The 21755-nt window shown below is 38.9% G+C and overlaps 1 protein-coding gene across 1 annotated transcript in view; it reads right to left on the reverse strand.

Annotated features, from left to right (window-relative positions):
* The window catches only part of LRCH3 (leucine rich repeats and calponin homology domain containing 3), a 64231-nt gene that overhangs the window by 29639 nt on the left and 12837 nt on the right, over window positions 1-21755 (reverse strand). Inside the window, exons 2-8 of the mRNA XM_017810456.1 lie at window positions 8540-8684; window positions 7280-7406; window positions 6440-6545; window positions 6115-6251; window positions 5608-5686; window positions 5089-5164; window positions 811-904 (exon numbers count right to left, since the gene is read on the reverse strand). Coding sequence (XP_017665945.1) covers window positions 811-904; window positions 5089-5164; window positions 5608-5686; window positions 6115-6251; window positions 6440-6545; window positions 7280-7406; window positions 8540-8684 — 764 coding nt within the window. The remainder of the gene's footprint in view (window positions 1-810; window positions 905-5088; window positions 5165-5607; window positions 5687-6114; window positions 6252-6439; window positions 6546-7279; window positions 7407-8539; window positions 8685-21755) is intronic.

Here is a 21755-nt window from a genome sequence, read left to right on the forward strand (position 1 = left end):
CAGAAAGAATATCTTGTAAGCTACTCTCTCTTGACTTGTGATATTACTTCAATTGTCCTTTTTGCACCTACAAAACACTAATTTAAAGAAAATTCAGCTATAGGGTATTGTTTTAAGAAAATATGTGGTTAAGCTTTCTTTAAAAACCAGCTTGGCTACAGTTTTGCTTGCAGTATCTGCAAGTGCTTGAAAAAAATCCCAGGACAGAAAGCCCTAGAACCCTCTCAAAAACCAAGCTGGGAGTGCAACCAGACATATGGAGCAATGGAGCACAGCTCACTGAGACACTTTAGGTCTTGGCTACTGCCTTTTCTAGTTATCCCAAGAGGAAAAGAAAATCTCTTTCTGGGAAGAACAGTTGACAGTCTCTTTGCTAAGAGATCCCATTTTCCTGCTTCTAAATGGCAAATGGATTTCAAACAAGGTGCAAAGAAAGAAGAAAAAATTTCCATCTGATTTTTAAAGTTTTATTTTCATGTTCAGATTTGTTTCATTGACTCAGCATTGTTTATACCATACAGTTATAAGATTTTTTAAAATGAGGAATGCCATTTTCCTCATCTTTTATTCTCCAGCAAATTAATCTGTCATGCACTGATTTATACATTTCTGTTATTATTTCAAACTTTGAGTCTGTCCCATATGAAATTATGCTTGTTTTAGACCAATAAAGCAGGAAATAACTGTGGCTCAAGGCAACCTGCACACTAGCATACATATATTACCTATGGATTATGCTTCCAGATGTATATGCTTAGTTCTCTGTCTGTTCAACTCTGCACTCAACAAAAACAAAGCTGCAGCACTTACTTCATTCCCTGACCACCTTTTGTCTCCGCTGTCCACACTATTGAAGCCAGAATCGAGTGCTCCATACGGACGACTGGAATAGAGTTCCTCGTGGCTGTCAAACACACAGTTTTAGTTACTGTAATATAAACACCACCAAAAGCTTCTCAGCTACTACAGAACAAAAGCAGAATAAGCCACCAAGCACAGTTGCAGCGTGTTCACAAGCTCAGCATGTTTGAAAGCCTCACACTGCATTTGCCACATAGAGCAGGAGGCGAGTGCTCACAACTCAGCATCCTTGTCAGTCAGCTGTCACCTGCCACTGGCTGGCCTTTTAAGAGCTAATCTGATCCAAAGTATATATTCATACTTTAAACATTTCCCAAATAGAAATTATGACAAAGAGAGATGCAAAGTGGTCTCATATTTCGCTGTTTAACAAGTCAAATTTTTATTTTCTACTACTTGTATGTTTTGGTTGAAAAACTGTCCCACAAGCTTTTTCATAATTAAGCATAAACCCTTGCAATATTACTAAAATCACAGAACATACTACTTCTACACAAAGTACACAGCATGGATTACATAACTGACTTCTGTGTCATAGTCACCTAGCTAAGAAACTGTGCAGAAAGATGGACAGTATTTCAAATATTTCATAATGTAATAAATATAGAAATACAGTTTCCATCTACAAGTTTTGTCAATGACATGTCTAGACAAAGGCATTAGACATGTGCCCAGTGCTACAAGACACATAACCAAACAGCCATACAGTTCTTCTCTAAATTTTTGGGATTAAAAACTACGTAATTCAGCAGTAAAGCCATCACAGATGTCAAGTCTGGCAACTGCTGCAGATAGCTACAGTAAAAGAGACAATGGGACTTGTCTGATCCACTGCAGATGGCATTTCACAATGGCTCAACTGTCCTACTGGCACTCGATGCCCCAGGGAGAACTGCAGCAGTAATTACTACATAATACACAAGGAAGAATTAATTTCAGGAAGCTAATTGCTTCACCCCATCCTAACTAAATTGCAGGTCATTTTCTCACTGATATTGCTCTCAAGTTGTTGCTCCCTCTGAAATCCAGCTTTCAGGAAACACTTATTTTCAAATTATTATTTTTATTATTATTATTAACACAGCACAGTATGTGTGCATGAGACTTTGTAGAAGAGTGACAGACTATTATCCAGGGCTGTTTTAATTTTCAGACAGACAAGAAAGAGGAAAGAAGTTCCAGGAGGGATGGTGGGCTACATTAGGCTATATGTGTGTTTCTATGCAGATGTACAGCAAAAAACAAGCTCTTGTATCTGCACTGAGTTTTAACTCAGAGGAGTTCCACTTCTATGGCCCTATATTTGAACAGAAAGATCATCTGCATAAAAAACCACTAGAAAGAAAGGAAAAAATAACTTTCTTCTTTTGGGTGGAATTAAAAAGAATGACCATGAAACCACCCACTGCAGTTAAAGAGTTATTAACTTGAATCACTGACAACAGAACCCTACTTATGCTAACAGTTCATGGAATTTAAATACTGTATTTAAAACATGGGTGGACAAAAAATATCCATCTGCAGTATACTTCCATTTTAAATGAATCAATATTTTCAGAATCTACTGAGCACCCTGTTGTAGGCTGAACAATCATTGCAAATTAAAGATCTCAAAAATGAGGAAATATTTTGATACAAATTTTCTTTCAGCCTTCCTTTTCAATTAGAGATTTTGAAAAGCTGTACACCTTTCAGGTTAGCTGAAAGCTCAAAAAAATCACTGTTTCCAGGACTTCTCCTTTTTAACATGAAAGCTGCTTTCTCTCTTCCCAGCTCTCACAACTAAAACCAGCTCTTCAATGCTGCACATTTGACACGTTTATAATCCTACAGCAGCCATCCTGAAATCAGCTGAGACTTAAGACTTTTATTCCTCCCTGAACAACAAGCTACAAGGAACAACAATTAGGCATTTGAATAGATGAGAGCATTTGGGGGCAACTACAACTTACATGGGAAGCTATGTAAGTCTTGAAATCAAAGGATGAGAAGCCAAATGTCTGGTAAGCCCAACAATCAAAGGAAAGACAATACTTGACAACATTTCAAAGGCACAGCTCCAAAGCCACACTAAACCACTTATTTTCTACCTCCCGTAAGAAAGAACAGTTGCCCAAGTCCCAGAAAATCAACCACATGAGTACTTTGTATTTTAAACCTTCTAACTCCAGACTCTACCCATTTGCCTCAGTGCCAAAAACTGCTACACAGCTTCAACAGTTCTGTCTCCTCCCAGTTACATTCATGCCAGCACCAACCTGAGCTGCTCTGGACTTCAGTGTTGCAAATGAGAGCCTGGCTGCAGCAGAACAAAACTTGCTGCAGATATATTTCACATAGCTTATGTTTAGACAAGGACTGCAACACACCAGGTTTCACTCTGGTAAGACAGTTTGATGTAATTCGACAAGGCTAAAACAAATAATTAGCTGTACTAGAACCTCCAACCCACACTTTCCATAATGTTTCACAGTATCTTGTTTTATTGGCAGTATCAACAACCTTGCTATTAAAAATGTTTCATCAAAAGTGAACTGACAGCATGACACAAACTTCCTTAGACTTTAAGAGTCTCTATCACTCTTCAGATTCTTAACCTCCATGGCATTACACCCAGTTTATCAGATACACCAGCAACAAAGTCTGGGTGGACTGACTGACACGTTATTCCTATTGGTCACCTTTGAAGATAACAAACATAAAGCTCCTGTGACTTCTCTGGAAATATTAACTATATCAGAGCTGAAGGCTTTTATTTCTTTCATCCCAAGTTTCAGAAGGGTATCATAATTCGGGATCCTCTTTTTCACTGGATCATTCTACCACTTCTGATATGTACTCTGATCCATGGACAGTTCTTCCATAGGTACATGAAGGCGGGAGGAATCACCTGCAACACTAAATGCCCTAAACAGCACGGTAACTGTAAATAGATCTATCCCCAACAGATCTATCCCCAACTCTTATCTCCTCTTGGGTATGGAAACACAGTTAAATGAAAGCCTGTTGAAGCTCATTCCATACTGCTGAATCCAGTAGCAATTCCAGAGAAAACATCCTAAACCAGTTCTGCTCTTGTTTTCACATTTCTAATTTCAAGCTATGATTAAAATACATTAATTCTTCTCATTTCACAAAAGCAATTTGAGAATTTCCATATTAATATACAGCTACAAAACAATAAATCAGTAAGCACACAGTCCACTGATTTTGTTGGAATTTCTCTTAAAAATAAACAAACTGTGTTAGAGCTAAACAGATCATGACATTTTATCATTTAGAGCCTTTTATTTCCAGTAGCAGGTCAGTATCCTCAATATTATGCAGCAACTCTCTGCCACAGCTTGTACTGGAAACTGAGTAACACTCAACATGTTCACATGTTGAGCTCATCTTGAAAAATAATTTAAGACATTCAGTGCTGATGAGGAATCCCTCTGTCAAGTCCCTCATGCAAGTTATTCCTCATAAATCTGACTCACGATGATTTATTGTGAAGCCCCCTCATTTGTGTTTTATTGCTGCTAAGGCAGCAGCACATCCTTTAGCAACTCACTCCTCCACACCTTATTACCACCTTCCATGATGACTGAGGTAATTTTTATACATATCCAGTTTCACACTTCACTGACTCTCTTCTGTTTCATGTAACAGAAATAAATCTTAACTCCTGCTTTTTGCTAGACATCTTCATTTAGCAGCTGATATGGCTGACTGTTCCAATATTTGTGTTACAATGCCAAGCAGCAGTGCCAAGTGAAAGCTTGCCAGAAATAACAGTTTACTGATGGGGTGGAGATCAGCATTTACACCTGCGGTTTGAGCACAGCAGTCACAAAATTCTCTACAAAAGGTTAAAAATCACAGCAGGAATATATACTCCAGGAAGTCTGTGGAAAATATTAAGATCTTATAAACTGAACATACATGTTAACAACATGAGAGCACACCCTGTGTACTATGAAGATATCAACACTCCCTTTTTACTGTGTATCAACTCTAACACTACTTTTCACATGATACTGCCGAGATCTTCTGAACTGCTCCTCACTTCTTATACACTGGTACCTTGTTAGAATACACTATGACATAACATAATATTTTTCAAAGCCACTTCCATCAATGCACTTAGCAAAGAACAATCCTTGGAACTATTTGTGTCATTAACTCAGACAACTGACAAAATTTTCATGAATGTCATCAAAACTTGGCTTGTGCAAAACTTACCATGATCCAAATCCCATGGGTCTCCTATCATAATCAGGTAAGTCTGGAGCTATCTTGCATGCTTCTATGTTCATATCTTTAAAAAAATTGAAAAAATTAAATCAGTATAATTTGACAACACATTTTCAAAGTAAACTACAGACATTTAACATGCAATTGAGAGCGATAAATGAGCATGATTACATCAATCAATGTATCTTTTATTCTAATCTCACTGCATTTTAGAGACCCAGCTATAGTGGAGCATCATGGGATGCCTATGAGAGACAAATGGAAGCTGTTCCCCAAGTACATCTGGTCTGCAGGCAACTCTGTCAGCTGGATGCTGAAATTTCATCATGCAAACAAGACATAAGCATTTACAAGTACTAGAATTTATACCCCTGGCATCAGAACAGATGCATCCCACCCATGCCCAGATTTGAATGGCAGTGGCAGACTGCCAAGGCCAGCTCAAATTTATGGTGGACGAAGCCAGTAACAGCTGTCTCTGCTTTCAAAAGGGAGGCAAAACCCTACTGAAACTGCAGGACTCAGCAAGGGGCCACTCTTGACTCAGAAGCAGCAGCTCAGAGTACAACCTGTAATACTCAGGGGCCTGTACATCCATTAAAGATCAAATTAGTCACTAACCATATTGCAGTTTCTAGCTCAAAGGCCAATTTGAGCCCTCTGCTGCAAAGTGAACCAGCAGCACTGAAGCCTCAGTCAAAATTTTGATCTGAGTGGCACAAAATCTGTCTCGTCTAACAGATCTTCCTCTCTCTTATGCTGAAAGCAGCAATGTTCAGATAACAGTGGAATTCTTTGCAATACCCAAAGGTGAGACTACTAATACAGTAAAGTAAGAAAAGCAAAAGGGATTTTTCAAGCTGTGCTGTATATTTAACACTTTTATACAATAGAATTTATTTAAAGTACTCTTGTTCTTAAATAAAGTTTGCAATATAATCCTTCAGTTTTTAACTTTGTTGGTTCTGCCCTTTTTAACTGAACTAGTAATCTGATTTCTTAGCTGCAGTTTACCTGTGCAGGGGGGGACTGGAGAGGGTTGTTCTCTAACATGATGGACTGAAGATGTCTGAGGTTCCTATAACAAACTGGTATTGTAGTTATTTTATTGCAGGAGAAATCTAATCGAATCAATGGCAACTCAGCAAGCTCTGGAAATAGAAAACAAACATCCAGCTCAGCAGATTAAAACAGTGTAAGAAAAAGCAAGAATATAAAAATAGGTGTTTCACATAACAAGTATGCTGCTTCAAGCTCTCAGGGGAAGAAAAGGGGAAAGAAAGAAAAATAAAGAAGTGCTTGAAGTTTCTGCTGTTATAACTGACAGCCTTTATCTCACCTTCAGGTAAACGCACCAAATTATTTCGTCTGACATTTAGGTCCCTCAAGGATTCCAAATGGCCAATCTGCGGAGGTATTGTCTGTATTTCATTACAACTCACATCCTGCAAAGCAAGAGCAAAGAATGAGTTACCACTGCCTGGTAAGTCTCTGTTAACTGAAATATGCAGCTCTTTGTTTAGGGACTGAACACCTCAGATCCTTATATTCATCAATTGTCATTGCTGATGTGAAGCATTGTTCTCACTTTAAATACATGGCAAAAGAAAAGCTTTAAAAGATTAAGCATTCAGATGCGGAAATTTATTTCAAGTTATCTCATTCGAGTTATTCCACAGTATTTCAGACAGCACAACTCGCTACATAAAAGCTTTTTGCCAGAAACAAATGTACCAAGAGCTCTAATTCCATCTGTCCCTCCTTTCTAAAATAGGGAAGACACTCTAATTGACATGGATCATTTGCTCTCCAGTGCATCTTTCCCTTACATAATTTAAAAAAAAAATCTCAGAGTATTTCAGACTCTTTTCTAACACCTCTGTACAAAATCAAAACAGAGTTGCAGTGCTATGGCAGACAGAAATCTTCCTTAGGCTAAGAGCAGATTTAAATAACTTGCCATTGCATACAAGTGGTTGGTTTACAATCATAAAGTTCTCAGCAGGGTGAGAAACAGGATGTTGATCTTGCACTTGCCCAGACAGCATCCTAATTACTGCAGGATTTTGATCAGTTTAAAACATTGTTATTTCTTCTGAAGCATCTGTGAACTTAATAAACATACAAATTAAAAAGTAAAGACTGAATAGTAATAGCTAAAAATCAAGTGTATACTCACGAGCTCTGTCAGCTGTCTGAGCTGTCCAATTTCTTCAGGTATTGAAACCAATTTATTATTACTCGCTATCAAAACTTTTAGTGGCAGACTACAGAGGTGTACTGGCAATGTTGAAAGCTGGTTTCGACTTTTGACAGAGAGAAAACAAAATAACCAGAACACTAATGAGAAATCTTAATGAAAGACACATACAAAAAGCACACTCCATTTAGGTGATCAAATCAGGTTTTATATAATTACTGCAAAAGTAGTTCCATGAGGCTGTTCTTCACTACTTGCTTTATCTAGTTATGTATGAACAAACTCTGAGTATCAAGTACCAAGTCTGATCAGATGCTTTTGAACTCAGTGAGGGGGACTGTGACATTTTTGTGCCCTTTCAGGTGCTTCTGGTAACTGGCCATGCTCTGTCACAAAGGAGTTTGAGCAGAGTGGAAAAGCCTTTCTCATAAGGAGCACTGCAGGTCAGCACACACAAAATGCTAGAGAGAAAGTCATTAGATACTGAATATTTAAAGTATATTTCTAATTAAGCAAGGACAATGGGACTGCACTCACTAGAGATACAGCATTAGGAAAGCCATACCTGATTCATATCCTATTTGTACAATTTTCATATCAATTAAAAAAAGAAAATAAAGAAATATACTTTTGCCAATTTAGTGTGCTTATAACACCAGAAGGGAATAGCCTGAGACCTTTTTTTTTTTTATAAATATCTCTGCCAATTTCTGACAAGAAACTTTCCACATCTCTTAAAAGACCTTCTACAAATGCAAGATGCTGTACACAGTTGAATTTCATGATGGGCCGAGTTGCAGCAATTAGCTTTTAATGCTGGCAGTGAAGTGCTAATGCTTGAGAAAGATCTTTCAAAGCCACCAGTACAGTGAAGGTAAAGGGAAATTGCATAAGCCTTATTCATCTGCAGCGAGCTGAATTGCAAAGACCACGCTAAAGCTCTATCATCTCTTTTCAGACTGCACGCCTGTACTTCACAGGAAAACTACTGGATTTATTTATTTATTCCTTTAAACTGGAATTAGACTTGTTCATACTCCACTTCTAAAAGCTGCTGCTTAATCCTCATGTTCCCTGATCCACCTAAGTGGGTTAAGAATGGTCCAGGTTGCTTTGATTCAATGACACACAACACAACAACGTGATGATTACACAGCAAGTTGGCACTACTTACAATGCACCAAAATTTACAAACCCAGGCTACTCATACTAAAGCAAAATTTGTAAGACAACTGTTACCTGATATTTAGAAATGTTAAAGACTGTAAGTTCAAAACAGCCTCTGGGATGTATCGAATGCAGTTCTGGTACAAATTAAGACTCTCGAGGGAGACAAAGTGACACGCTTCTGCTGGAAGCTCCGACAGTCTGTTCCGTGACAGATCTGAAGGGAGGGGAAAAAAGAGAGATTCAGTAAAGCTACCTTAAAACTTCACCAAGTTCCTTGCTTGGCAAGAGACAGAAGTTTAACCAAATCTCCTACGACATGTTTGTATTTGAAGAATCAAAACATTTCCTTAGACAGTTCCAATCATCAGTCTACAGGTATAAAACATCCATCAGCAGTACTGTCCTTCAAAAGCTGTCCTTCAAACGCACTTGCAAAGGGTTCTTTTTTTCTTTAAAGGTTAAGGAAAGCTGCTGATTATAAATGCCAAAGGGCTGTTCTCACAGACACACACACAGAGCTCCCACTTCCTAACACACCCAGCTCCAAGTCCTGGCAGGAGCAATGCTCCGATCTCAAGCACCTTCTGTCAGCAGGGAGTTCCCACAGAGAACTGTTTGCTAAGCTGATGCTTCACCTCAGTATTTTTAAGGGGGGGCAGACATTCATTGCAAAAACCCATGTAACCTAAATCAGTGTTATGAATTATTAAAAAAAAAAATAAATCCACATTTAATTGCTATTTTCTTTATTTGTTTTGAACTTCTCATCAACATAAGAGGACAAAAGCTACCACATCAAAATACATACAATAAATTGACATACTAATTTCTGTATCTTTATTCCATGAAGGAACCATACAATACAGATTACTTTTTAAATACTGCCAATGAAGATACGTCTTGTGTCTCTTGACATTATTTTTATGGGTTTTTTTTTGTAAAGGGAAGCTTTTCCAAAGTAAAAAAGCCCTCCTTGGAGAAATTGTTCCATTGCACACTGCTCTAGGTTGTCCAAGGAGAACACTCCCAAGTGCAGCTTGAACCGACTCTAGGTCTGCCTTGATGCTTAGAACAGACCATGAGCTACTACCGATAAATAACCAGTAATTAAAAATCTCAGTAGGAAGAATCACTATGAAAAACTTTGTAGATAAAACCCATGAGCTTTAGTACAAAAGTGGGAAGGAACCTCATTACCCAACCTCCAGGTAAGACTGAAGCTCACTACAGCAGGGGCTATGATGGACATACGTTGCTGGGTGCACTAATCCATCATAACAAGAAGGGAATTAAACTCCTTGTCTGTTCAGCAATGACAATTAAAAAAAGAATAAAATTAAAAAATAAAGAATAAATTAAAAAAAACCACAAAACCAAAATAAAGAAACAAAAAACCCCCCCAAAACCCCCAAACCACACCAAGTACTTCTTTGCAGCTGGTATCAGGTTCAAACATGATCTCAGCTTGAACTCGTCTGAACGCGATTTTGAAAAAACAACTTTTAAATGAACATTTCCAACGGCTCTAATAGTGGGAGTTAAAACTACAAAATAATACAAGTTGTCAGCAGTAAGTCTGCATTGCATATCTAGAATTGTTTTATTGTTCTATGACAGAAAACAGTTCGAGATTTTTGCCTCCCTTTTATTTTTTTTTTTTTTGTGAAAAAGACCTTTTATCCTTGTTTTTCTTTTCTTCTAAGAGTGAAGAAAAACTTGCACTCACATAGATTGCTAAAGGCAGGCTCTATAAACATCCTGATCTTACCATATGCTAATTCAGACAAAACATCAGATAAATGCATCACTGTGATGGATCCTGCTTCCTGCTACTGCCAAACCAGAGTTTTCCTACCTCTACTGCTTGTCCCAGGCTCTTTGCATTGCCGGAGTGTGTGGGAGAATCTTACCAGAATTAAATTCAGCAGTTTTTCTGATCACCTCACCACACAGCCCCATAAACCCTATGCCAGCACCAGGGAGAAACGTCAGTGCAGGCAGCAGAATCCCTGTTCTGGTGCCAGGGATTACTTTTGGAGATTTAAAGCACTCACTGAACTCCAGCCTAAGTGGAAGCAGCAAATGAGTCGGATCGATCAGAACCTCCTTAAGGATCTGCAGATAGTAAAGGAGTCAATAAAGTAATTGTGTGTGTCCTACAGGGACACAGCATACACTTCCAAGGGAATTGTACTAGAATTGTACAGGGCAGTGGTCACAGCACCAAGCCTGCCAGAGTTCAAGAAGTGTTTGGATGACACTCTCAGGCACACGGTGTGACTCTTGGGGATGGTCCTGTACAGGGCTAAGAGTTGGACTCGATGATCCTTGTGGGTCCCTCAAACTCAGCATATTCTGTGAATTTATGCAATGGACACTTATTTTGCACAAGCCATTTCTGATAATACACTTGTCTGTCCTAGGATTTCTTCTGCTTTACTTCCACAGCTTAATTCTCATTAATGATTTAGTGAAAATGACAGCAAACTCCAACCTTCCTCTCCTCCAGGTTGTATCACTGCAGGAGATTTAAAGCAGAGTAATAGTGCTAAGACTGTGCAACAATGGGGTGTCCGAAATTGTGACATTCCTAATGGGATCTCTCCGTGTGCCAATGTTGTTGTAAATGTAACAGGAGAAGAGAGATTTTTCAAACAAACACACTTCTCCTCAACATAAGCTATGTATCCAGTAAAGTTTCTAGTAAGTGTTTGCAGTCACTGGAGTTATCTGCGATCCACACAGCTTTCCATGAGGTTCCACAGTACAATTGTATGTTACTGTCTAAGAAAGGGAGAAGGATGCAAATTATTTCAGAGACAACAAGCAAGAGTAATTTAGAAAAAATACTTGGCTTCCACATTGACTAGATGCCTAAGTGCCTATTTAAAGAATTATTACAACACTGATTTACATATAAGGTGTAAATGTTTTTCTCAGGGACCCTGGAAGATGGAAATGAATTCCACCTCTTCTCTCACAACACACTAACATCCTTCAGCTCACAGCTTTATCCCTCCATCACACAGCTGTGCTGGCAAAGGCAGTTTGAATACAACCCATTTTAACAGAGAAATAGGCTTCCCAAGTAGTGAGTCCTATTTTCTGGCAGAGGAGTGGCAAATAAAAAGTTTCTTTCAACTGGTTTGGAAAGGTTTACCCTCAAACATGAGAATTCTCAATTGCTTTTTGTTTCACTTTATATTACCAAAGAACATTTAAAAACTACTTTTTACATATTGTGCAGACCATAAGGCTTGAACTAGTCAAGAACTTCACATATTCTGAGCTATGATTTAGTATTTCTAAAGAAATAACTCTCTGCAAAAACAACATTAGGTATGAAGAAATGAAAATATACTTTTTAAACAACAAATGAGCTCAGTGTGTGATAGAAAAGAGACACCAGAGCTGTTTAGCAGCAATGACTAACTTTTTCCAGACTTCTCTCAATCTACAGTGATTTCTAAAACTTGGCATTTCTATTTAGCAGGAGACATTCAGTGGAAAACAGATTAAACCAGAGCTGAATTTTGATGCTGCAGTATAGTCTCTTACATAATTCAAAATGGGTCTAACCAATTACAGGTTTGATTAATAACTTTGCAGCATTTTTACTCGTGATGGCCATGAGAATGCTGTCTTACACACAGCATCCATGATTCCATGTGTCCAAATAGGGAGCCAGGAGGGAGGGTCTGCCAGGGTCACAAAAACAGGCAAGCACTAGGGAATAAAAAAACCCCAAACAATTAAGCTAAAACAAGAGTACCTGGAGAATTACACAGAAGCAAAATACAGTGTCAGTTCTGTATCTGTAAATGAAGAACTGCTTTTTTCTGCAATCCCCTCCCTGTCCCATTGCAAACCTCTTACGAGTATTTAAATTTCCCAAAGTCCACAACACAGCATCCCTAAGATTCACTGACATTTTTTTATTTTGGTCCAGTTTCTCTGGAATCCTCCTCCATGCCAGAAAGTGGACCTTCGATGGGACCAGAAATGAGGCAGAGAATATAACAGTCACTGCATGAAAGAATTCAAAATCCTCTTTCCCACCTTCTTCCCAAAAACACCTGAATGAAAGGCACAGCTCTAACAAAACCAGAAGAAAAGCAAAAGCATTCCAGTGATTGGTTATATATTCACATATATGTTGCCCTGCAGTACAGCACTGGCTGGTGCTTTTCCAAAAGAGAAAGTGTGAGGTAAAGGAAAAAACTAAGGTATTTTATTTAAAATATCCTGTCAATGGAGACTTATTTTAGTGATATTCTTCTGCTATTGTATACATAAAATGACTTCAACAACCAGGAAAAAAAAGGTGTTACAGTACAAATTACTGTGTAAACTAAAATTTCTGCTAATATTTTTATTTCTCAGAGAAAATAATGAATGTTGTAGTGAGATATTATTTTTCATATTTTTTAACAAGCAAGAAATAATCAGTGTGATGCAGATTTTTTCCTTTAACATGTATGTGCACACCCTTTCTGCTTCTCATACCTTAAAATGCAAAAAACAAATGACTAATTCCCCCCGAAAGCACAAATGCTGAATTTCACTATGAATAAGCACATGAGTGAAATACAGCTGTTATAATTTGACTTGTGTTCACATTTCATGGGTCAAAATCACTGTTACCAGAAATCTACACTAAAGAAAGGCTCTCCTACTTTGCTAAAAATGGATGTGTTTCCTTGAAGGCAAGATCATGTGGAATTTTGGCAATGGCGAAGCATTCTTTGGAACTAAGGTCTTTGAGAAAGATAAAAAAGCCAACAGTACAGATACAAAATGAAATCTCAGAGCAGAGTTAGATCGCTGACCTTTTCCATTTTAACTGGGATTCTGTTCAGAAAGCCGGTAAATCCGATGTCAAATGAGACTAGAGAACACACCATGCTTAAAACTGCATCATTTGGCATTAAATGTAAACTCTTCCTGTTCAAAAAATGTTCCTCTAACATTAGACATTAGCAGGGCCGTGTTCACACATTTTTAACTTCAGCTGTAACACAAATTTCGCCTCCAAAGGAAAATCAGTGATGCATAAAGATGCACTATTCAAGGCATGGGGTACCTTAACCCATTACATACATGATAAAGGGAGGGAGCTGCAGCTCAACTGTTGCTGGCACTCAAACCAGCTGGGTGGTGGTGAATTCCAATTCATCACGAGATGCTAATGTGATCAGTCCACTAATCCTGTTGCATGGGAATAGGCTTCGGTTCTCATTCCAATTAACTACAGTGAAGGCCAGTTCTAGACCTGAGCTGTGCTACAAAATTTGGTTGACAAAAATCTGCCCTTTGTTACCAGAGATCTGCATGTGTTCCCCACACACTTTGAATTTTTTTTATTATTATTATTTTTTTAATTTAAACCAGCAAAGCCTGGATTTCTGGCTGTCTATTCAAATCCAAATGTCAGCAACCACCACAACACCCGCTGGCAACACACTGATGTAAGAGAGACTGTGACACTGTCAGCAGCTCTACGCTGTGGGCTCCCACCCACGACGTAGCGTGGTGGCTTCTAGAACACCCCAGCTGCAGCTGCGTGACATCAGCCACCAACGTGCTTCAGTGATGCAACAACTCTGGTATCTGTGAATCCTGATGGTGACACTGGTGGCTTATGGGCTGCCCTCAACTAGAACGGCTTCGTTTGCAGGGCAAGAAAACGTTCTGCTGTCCCAAAAACTATGAAGCGTGTGGTGTAGCTCGAAAGCACACGCACAGCTTTTCTTTAGTAACAGACAAATCTAAGACATATGAGCCTGCAGCTGACAGAGGAAAACATATTTTCATATAAATAATTAGATAAGCCAATCAATGACCAGGAGGCTGACAGCCAGCATGGCGACAGAAGGCAAAAGGCAGCATGAAGTGCTGTAAGGGGACAAAGTACAGCTGTTCAAGAAGAAATACCAGGATCTGGAACTGTGTAAACAGACTATTTTTTTCACATACACGACTTAAAGACCAGAAGCAAACTCCACAGTTTCACACTGATAACAACAAAAACATCATTACACTGAAGAATATCCTTGAAGTAGTTGATGTAACCTCGATGATATGGAATGCAACAGGGAACAGCTCGTTTACAGTTCCTGCTCCCTGGAAGTTAACTGCTTAGGTACAGGACCTGTCAGATAAGGTCACTAAACCCATCCTTTTGAGGAATGGGATGCTATTTCATTGCTCAATTCTGCCATTTAGAATCAACTCTATTACAACAACTATATTTCCAAATGCATTTGAAGCACATTGTTACGTAAACCTCAACTCCACCTTCTGCTTCTCATTGTGTTAGGCAAATAAATTCATTCACATTCATCCCGGGTTTATGAACTGATTTTTTTCACCTCTCAAATGTTTCAGAACTTGAAAATCTAAGAGCAGCAATGCTTGTGATCCTGCCGACTTTTAGGAAACATTCCCATAAAACTTCTAAACTAAAATTAATAAAATGAAAGCATAGCCCTAGGCAGATGAACTATTGGTATTACAGTACCGACTTTTCTTGCACAAGAAAATTAGAAGTCATTGTAAGAGAATAGCTCTGTGATAAACTTCTGATGCTGTTGGTCCCTGTACTCAGTTACTGGGAGCATTTTTCTTTCTAAGCACTGAAATGTTGGCATCCTTCAAGCTTCATTTCACACCTGGAGGATTTCCTGACACAGGAGGGGTGACTTTACCTCTTCCTGCCTGCTGTGATACAGAACTACCACTTCTCTCATACCCTAATTTAAAACAAACCTCAGAAATGTCATCTCCTGACTCACCTTCTACCTGCCAGTCCTGTCAAACCTGAACTTTTCCCAACTATTTTCCCATGTATTGTGTAAACCTATTAAGTTACAATGAAAGAAGGTGGCATTTACTGAACTAAAATGTGTCTGTTCCTTTGTTTTCCCTAGGGAATACCCACTGCCGAGGACAGCACCACTGCCCAAGCTGCAATACCCGAGTAACAGCATAATGAAGACTGTTTTCACTTACATACTTTCTGTAGCCCTGTAATGAAATACAGAATTTCCAGTTTCAATTTCCAATATTTCATGAAAGAAAACAAGACTTAGACATGTGATCCATCCTTGATACACTTACCACATTTCAATTCTCAGCAGATCCATTCTTGATATGCACAATCACATTCCCACTTAGCAGCAGCACCAACAGCACTAAACTGCATTTTAACCATTTCCACAAACTAACATTTTGTAACTGAGAATCTCCAACCTGCTGTTTTTTGCCACGTGCACAAGGTGGGATTTCTGCAGTTACAGAAAAGGAGGCAAAGGTTAGTAGTTTCTTCCAACTGTCGACCTGGTGGTGCTGTGTCTGGAACGAGAGGTGCTGACCACCAAAACCTTCATCAACCTGAGGTTGTACTGCATGACATGCAACACAAATGGAAAGATTACAGGTCATACTGAAATAGGCTCTCTAGATTTCCTGCCTTTTGTGCTAAATACAAGGTTTGTAGCTTTTAACCAAGGCTGCTCAACTGTCCTTTATAAAACCTGTTTCAAATCACTGCCAAATCATTGTCAAGTTTCAGATGTGTGGATCAAAGTTTCACAGATGCTGTTTCCTCTGGCTACACTTTTATTTTGGAACATTCAATACAAATAACAAAGCTTCTTGCCAAAGGTTTTTAAAAACAAGAAAACCTCTCACTTCTCTGAAGAACTCCCACAAATCCCTTACTTAAAGCAATTTTAGTGAAGTGAGAACTACGGCCAAAGCACTTGCCTTTTCCTTCAACCTTGCCTTTTCCTACATTACCAAATGAAACCTGGCTAGCTTTTTTGTTTTCTAATTCAGGAGCATCTTAAGAACAGTCACACAATGGAGTTTTGGCTTCCAAATTCCTTGAACTACACTAGGTTTCTTTAGCATTAAGTTGCCTCTTCAACTCCTCTCCATTAAAACACATCACATAAAAACAAAAAAATGAATCAAGTACAACTCTCTTACCTGGCCAGTCTCTGCAACATTCACTATTTGCTGTTAAGACTAGAAAAATCTATGTACAAAGACCTGTAAGAACTTTAATTATACTAAATAAGAAAACTCAGTCATACTTGGGATCAAAGAGGAAAACAGAAGATTCTAAGCACCAACTCCCATTCTCCCTCCCTTTTTTCTCTCCACATGATTTTAATGCATATTTGCTGTAGTTTAGCTTTCTCTTTTACACATGAAGGAAAACTGCACAGGTGTCACCACAAAAAACACTGACTAAACACAAGCACATATTTTATAGTCCTGCACTTACGTCAGCTGCTGTATGGCCACTGACAAGAAAGCATGATCTCAAGGAAAGCACAATGTCTCAGTGGAGCAGATCACCCGAGGACTGCAAGAAGAGGATAAACAACCTAATGAGAGTAACGACATGGAATACAATGCCACTTCCTCTGTGAAATAATTTCATTTTCCTTTTGCATGGACCAAAAAACAACAGTGGAAATACAGAACACCATCATAGAGTTGTTCTTGTGTGGTCACTGGAGAGCAGGAAGGAGTGACAAGCTCCAGTTTGTGGAGCACTTCATATTCCATCATTTCCAGTTGCTTTTCCTCTAGTTGGCTCTAGAGCAGAAAAATCTGTAGCCTAAATGGATCAAACTGCTATGTCAAGTATTATTTATTCATTATTCAGTGTAGACCCTGGCTTCACAGTCAGCCACTCTAAGCCATGGAGCAATTCCTTACTGGCCATGTGTTACCATCCTCTCCCCTGTGCCAACACTCCCGACTGTGCCCACACAGCCAGTTGTGTCTCATTACTGAGAACAAATCCTGAAAAAAAACCAAGGCCACAAATAGTTTTCAGCCCTTCTGAGGTGTGATCCAGTTCATGCTGCAATTGTGTAATCTCTAACATCAATACAAGGGAGAGGATGAAGATGAGTGGGGAAGAACGAGACCATGACTTTTGGCAACAGCTGGGATTTGGACAAGGGTCAATAACAACCATGAAACTGCACCTTTTTTGGTTCCTTAACTCACACACACTTCTAATAAATATGTCTTTTCAGAGTAGCAAATACAGGGTTACGATCAGGGATTTATTCCCAGGTTTTGCTCATTATGGACACGTACCTGTGCACATGGTATGTCCTTGTGTGCACAGCATGGTATTTTAAGGATGGCACACGGTGGAGTGAAGCAAACACTTCAGGAACGAGATGAAACCACTTTGCAGATGAGCATGGAAAGGAATTCAGAAGCTTTAAAAAGGAGGCAGAAGGAAGTCATATGACCTGCCAGCTGGGCCTTATGACCTGCCAGTAAACAATGGGACAGATTACACACAGAATACAAACTGCAACTCATGTACTGCTACAGCAGAGATGATGCAAAGTGGAAATTTGTTTGAAAACAGGAACTAATTCGAGCCCCTTCACATGGGGTTTGCGGTTAAAGAAGTTTTTACATATGCTCTGCTCTCTTCTAGCAATTTCATTCCCTTTTCCTCACTAAACCTGGCACCCAGCCTACAGCAGAATCATGATTCTCTTTCAAACAGCCCTAAAACTTAAAGCCCAACAAACTAAACTAAGTGAAAGTTGGAGAACAAATGTTGCAAAAGATCCAACACTGAGGAAACAAAGCAGAGTCTCAGCTCACCAAGTCCAGTTAAATTGGGGAAGCTCAGTTCCTACTGGCCTGCATTGCAGGTTCCTGGAGTTTTTTGTGCAAAACTTAAATACACATAGTATTTATCTTCAAGGAAAGCAGCCTCTGGACTACACCTAGAAAGCTGGTAAGGCAGCACACACCCCTTCATTGATAAAACTGCTTTAAAGGAAGCAATTTTGGTTTGACCCAAACATACTCCTTTGGTTATTTAAAACTAACAAATAAAACCAAAAAGTCAAATCATAGCATGAAACCTGCGTGTCTAGCCTTTTATTCTAGTGTAACAAAGACATTTTAAAATGGTATCTGAAAGCCTTGGAGGCCCCACCCTCTGGGATCCGACTTCACTGGTTTAAAATTATCCCCTCTATTGGATCCTCCTCACCAGCCCTTTGCTGTGAGCCACTGATTCTGCAACGCTTGTGTGAGCATTTCCCAATTCCCATCAGGCAGAAAAACCGTCAAGTTAGCTCACATGATTTCTGAAGTTGTTTAAACTACTCTTGCAAATTTTGCCTGAAGCTAATCTGGGGAGGACTTACATGAACTGTCTCTAGTGGATATTTGAGGGCAGTGACTTCCTTTGGCAGCAGTTTCCTTAGAGTAGCTGTTATCTGCACAATGACAAACAAGTTGAAGTTTTGCCTTTACAAAAAGGTTGAGTAAAAGACAGAGGAGAAGAAAACTTTTGAAAGAAGATCTTTCATCAGGATTTCGTAAGCAGACATTACTTTGAATTGAATCAGATCAAAGTCTTCATTACTTAAGCATTCCATTTTCTTCTAGCATTAAAGGAACTATCTTGGCTAAACCAAAGGAGATTAAGCTCATCTTGTAAATGTCTCACTGCCACACCATCACTTAGAATCATAACATGGTTCAGATTTGCTGCTTTGATTCAGGTCCTCAATCCCAGGACACACAAAATGAAATTCACCTCTCCTGTATTTCTTCATCATCTGTTTTTATCTAAGACATCTGTTTTTCTCAGTTTCCATGCTCAGGCTCCTGGAGAATGAATACCAGTATAGGGAATATTCCCATCAAAAACATCAACATACCTCCCTTGTATGGACTCTCTTTCCCAATCTGGAAACAATTCCTCATTTTCTTTTACATCCCTTCACTTTCCCATGAATACTCCAAGAAAACTGACAACTCCAGACTCGAGTATAACTTCTCATGTTCACAGGGGCAGAACTAACCTGGTTGTCAGTTCATAACTTACAGCTACTTGTTCTTAGTGATCTGGTTTACAGTGCAGAGGAGAGATGAGCTGCTGCACTGGAACAGGAATGAATGTGGTAAAGTGCTGCAACTTCTACAACCTGCTGGGACAGTGTCTTCTGAAACTATACTCAGGCTTCATTAAAGTTCAGTTGAAGAGATTCTTTTGCAGGCTTGAGTTGGAATGCTGAATTTGAAAGTCAAGTCACTTAATACATAATTTTTATCTTGTTTTCAATTAAAAAGCTTGCTAATGTCACTATACTTGTCCTCATATCATACTAAGTTGTATTAAAAAATACACTTCAGTGCAGGAGACAGCACAAGCTGCCACCTCCAGAGCAAGGGCTGAGCTAGTGCTGTAATGGGGAGACGACTGCTCTCTACCAGAGGAGGGAAAGCTGCATGTTTTATGAGGCACCTTTTAATTTCCTTACTGCCACAAGTTAAAAGTAGCACATTGTTTTCATGGTCCAGAGACTGGTCAGTAAGCACTCAAAGGGCTTCAACGTCTTCACACATATTATCATCTCCTTCATTTCTCCCACTCTTCCAATTTTACATGGAAAACATGGAGCATGCAATAAGCACATAAGACACTGCACAGAAGCAGCTTCGTAAAATAATAAAGACTCTTGCCAAGAAACTATGCTGCACATAAAACTGCTCACAAAAAAAGACAAGTAAACAAAGAGATGATAAATACTAATTCCTCCATTTCATTATAAGACTCTCACATACTACACTTGATACCACAGTCTGTAGTTTAAATTCCATAGTCAACTTTCAGTTATTCATAAAAGGAAGGGGAAATAAGGGTCAGATAATGAGGATAAAGGCATACTACAGATTAATATAAAATCTAATGCATAGGCAATGACACTCCTGACAGATGAGCACCAAGTTCCTCTTAGGTAGGACTGAGCCAGGCTAGAAACCCCCTGTAAGGCAGCACAGCACCCTTTAAATGCATTTATGCTTCCCAAGCTGGTCCTCCCACAACCAGCTAAGGCACCCCAAATACACCAACTACAGTTAGTGGTGTCAGGACAACTGAGGGAATACAAAATGTGCTAGGAGAGCAGGAATGAGACCAACTGACTACATTGTCAGGCCACCCTCAACAATCTGTTCACAGCTATCAGAGCTACACCTGAAGAGACCACGAGTGAGGAAGATTGTATGGTACTGTCACTTTGCTTTATGCTCTGCTCTGTCTTTCATCTCCATCAGTGAAATACCTTGTATATTCAGCAATTCCAATGGCTCTGAGACTAAACTGTAACCTGGGGATGGAGATGTGGCAAAGAATAAAGGCAGGAGGAGTACGTTGGTCAGGAGGGCTGGAAATGTAAAACACAACCACCAAAGACTTTATATTTTCACCATTCATCTATTTTATTTCAATTAATCTTAATATTGGACATAAAATTCTTCACCTGCAAGTATTTTCACATGTAAATATGTCAGCTAATATAACAGCTGCTATTTACCAATTATCATGTTAGTTTTGCATATTCCCCCTATACATTTCACCAATCAGTTTGAAATGCATTGCCTTACTCCCTTTTTTCCCACAAGCAGTTTAAATAGAATGATATATTAAGGTCAGCAATACATGGACAGACAATAAAAAAATAATGTTAGCTGCGAATACATTTCAGAAATGTCTTAAGGGGAGAGTTAGAAACAAACCAGCACAAACCAGAACTGAAAATTCAAAGGTCCTAGAAAGCAAAGTGAGTAATTTCACATAAAAAGGCCAATTACTCTCAGAGAAAGGCAAGCATTTCTATAAAATTTTATGCCTATTATTACTGCATTTCTCTGACACTCTTAATAGAGTGGCTCCGTATTTATGGCACTCAGACGCAGCTTCATCAGAATGCACAGTAAAGTCATCAAATATGCCTCATATCACTGCAGACACTGATCTGTCTTCCACAGAACTGTATTTTACTGAGGGGAAAAGTCAATAAAGTCCAACAGTCAAAAGTCCTATGTTCTTTTAATGGCTCCTTGAGGCCATCTCTCATGCTGACATCATCCCTAACAAAAAAAGCCTGTTACACTTTACACAAGAAGAGTTTCAATTTCAATAGGACAATTATTGCCAGAATTCTAGAAAAAGAGCTGGAGTCTTACCAAGTCATCTGTGCAGTACAAGCCATTTTAGTGTCAAGAAATAAAACAACAGTATAGGATATGTATGGAAAATATCCCATATCAAACAGAGAGAACAGCCAAATGAGGAGATAAATGACAGCAATTGCCAAAACATATGGTCAAAATACGAAATAAATTTTGAATCTGGAAACCATAAAAGTCACCTTCAGTCAAAAACACACCATGCACACATTACCAGGGATCAAGGGCTACAGAACTGGTGGTCACC

The sequence above is a fragment of the Lepidothrix coronata genome, unplaced genomic scaffold (assembly GCF_001604755.1).
Source record: "Lepidothrix coronata isolate B3197 unplaced genomic scaffold, Lepidothrix_coronata-1.0 Scaffold29, whole genome shotgun sequence".
NCBI lineage: Eukaryota > Metazoa > Chordata > Aves > Passeriformes > Pipridae > Lepidothrix > Lepidothrix coronata.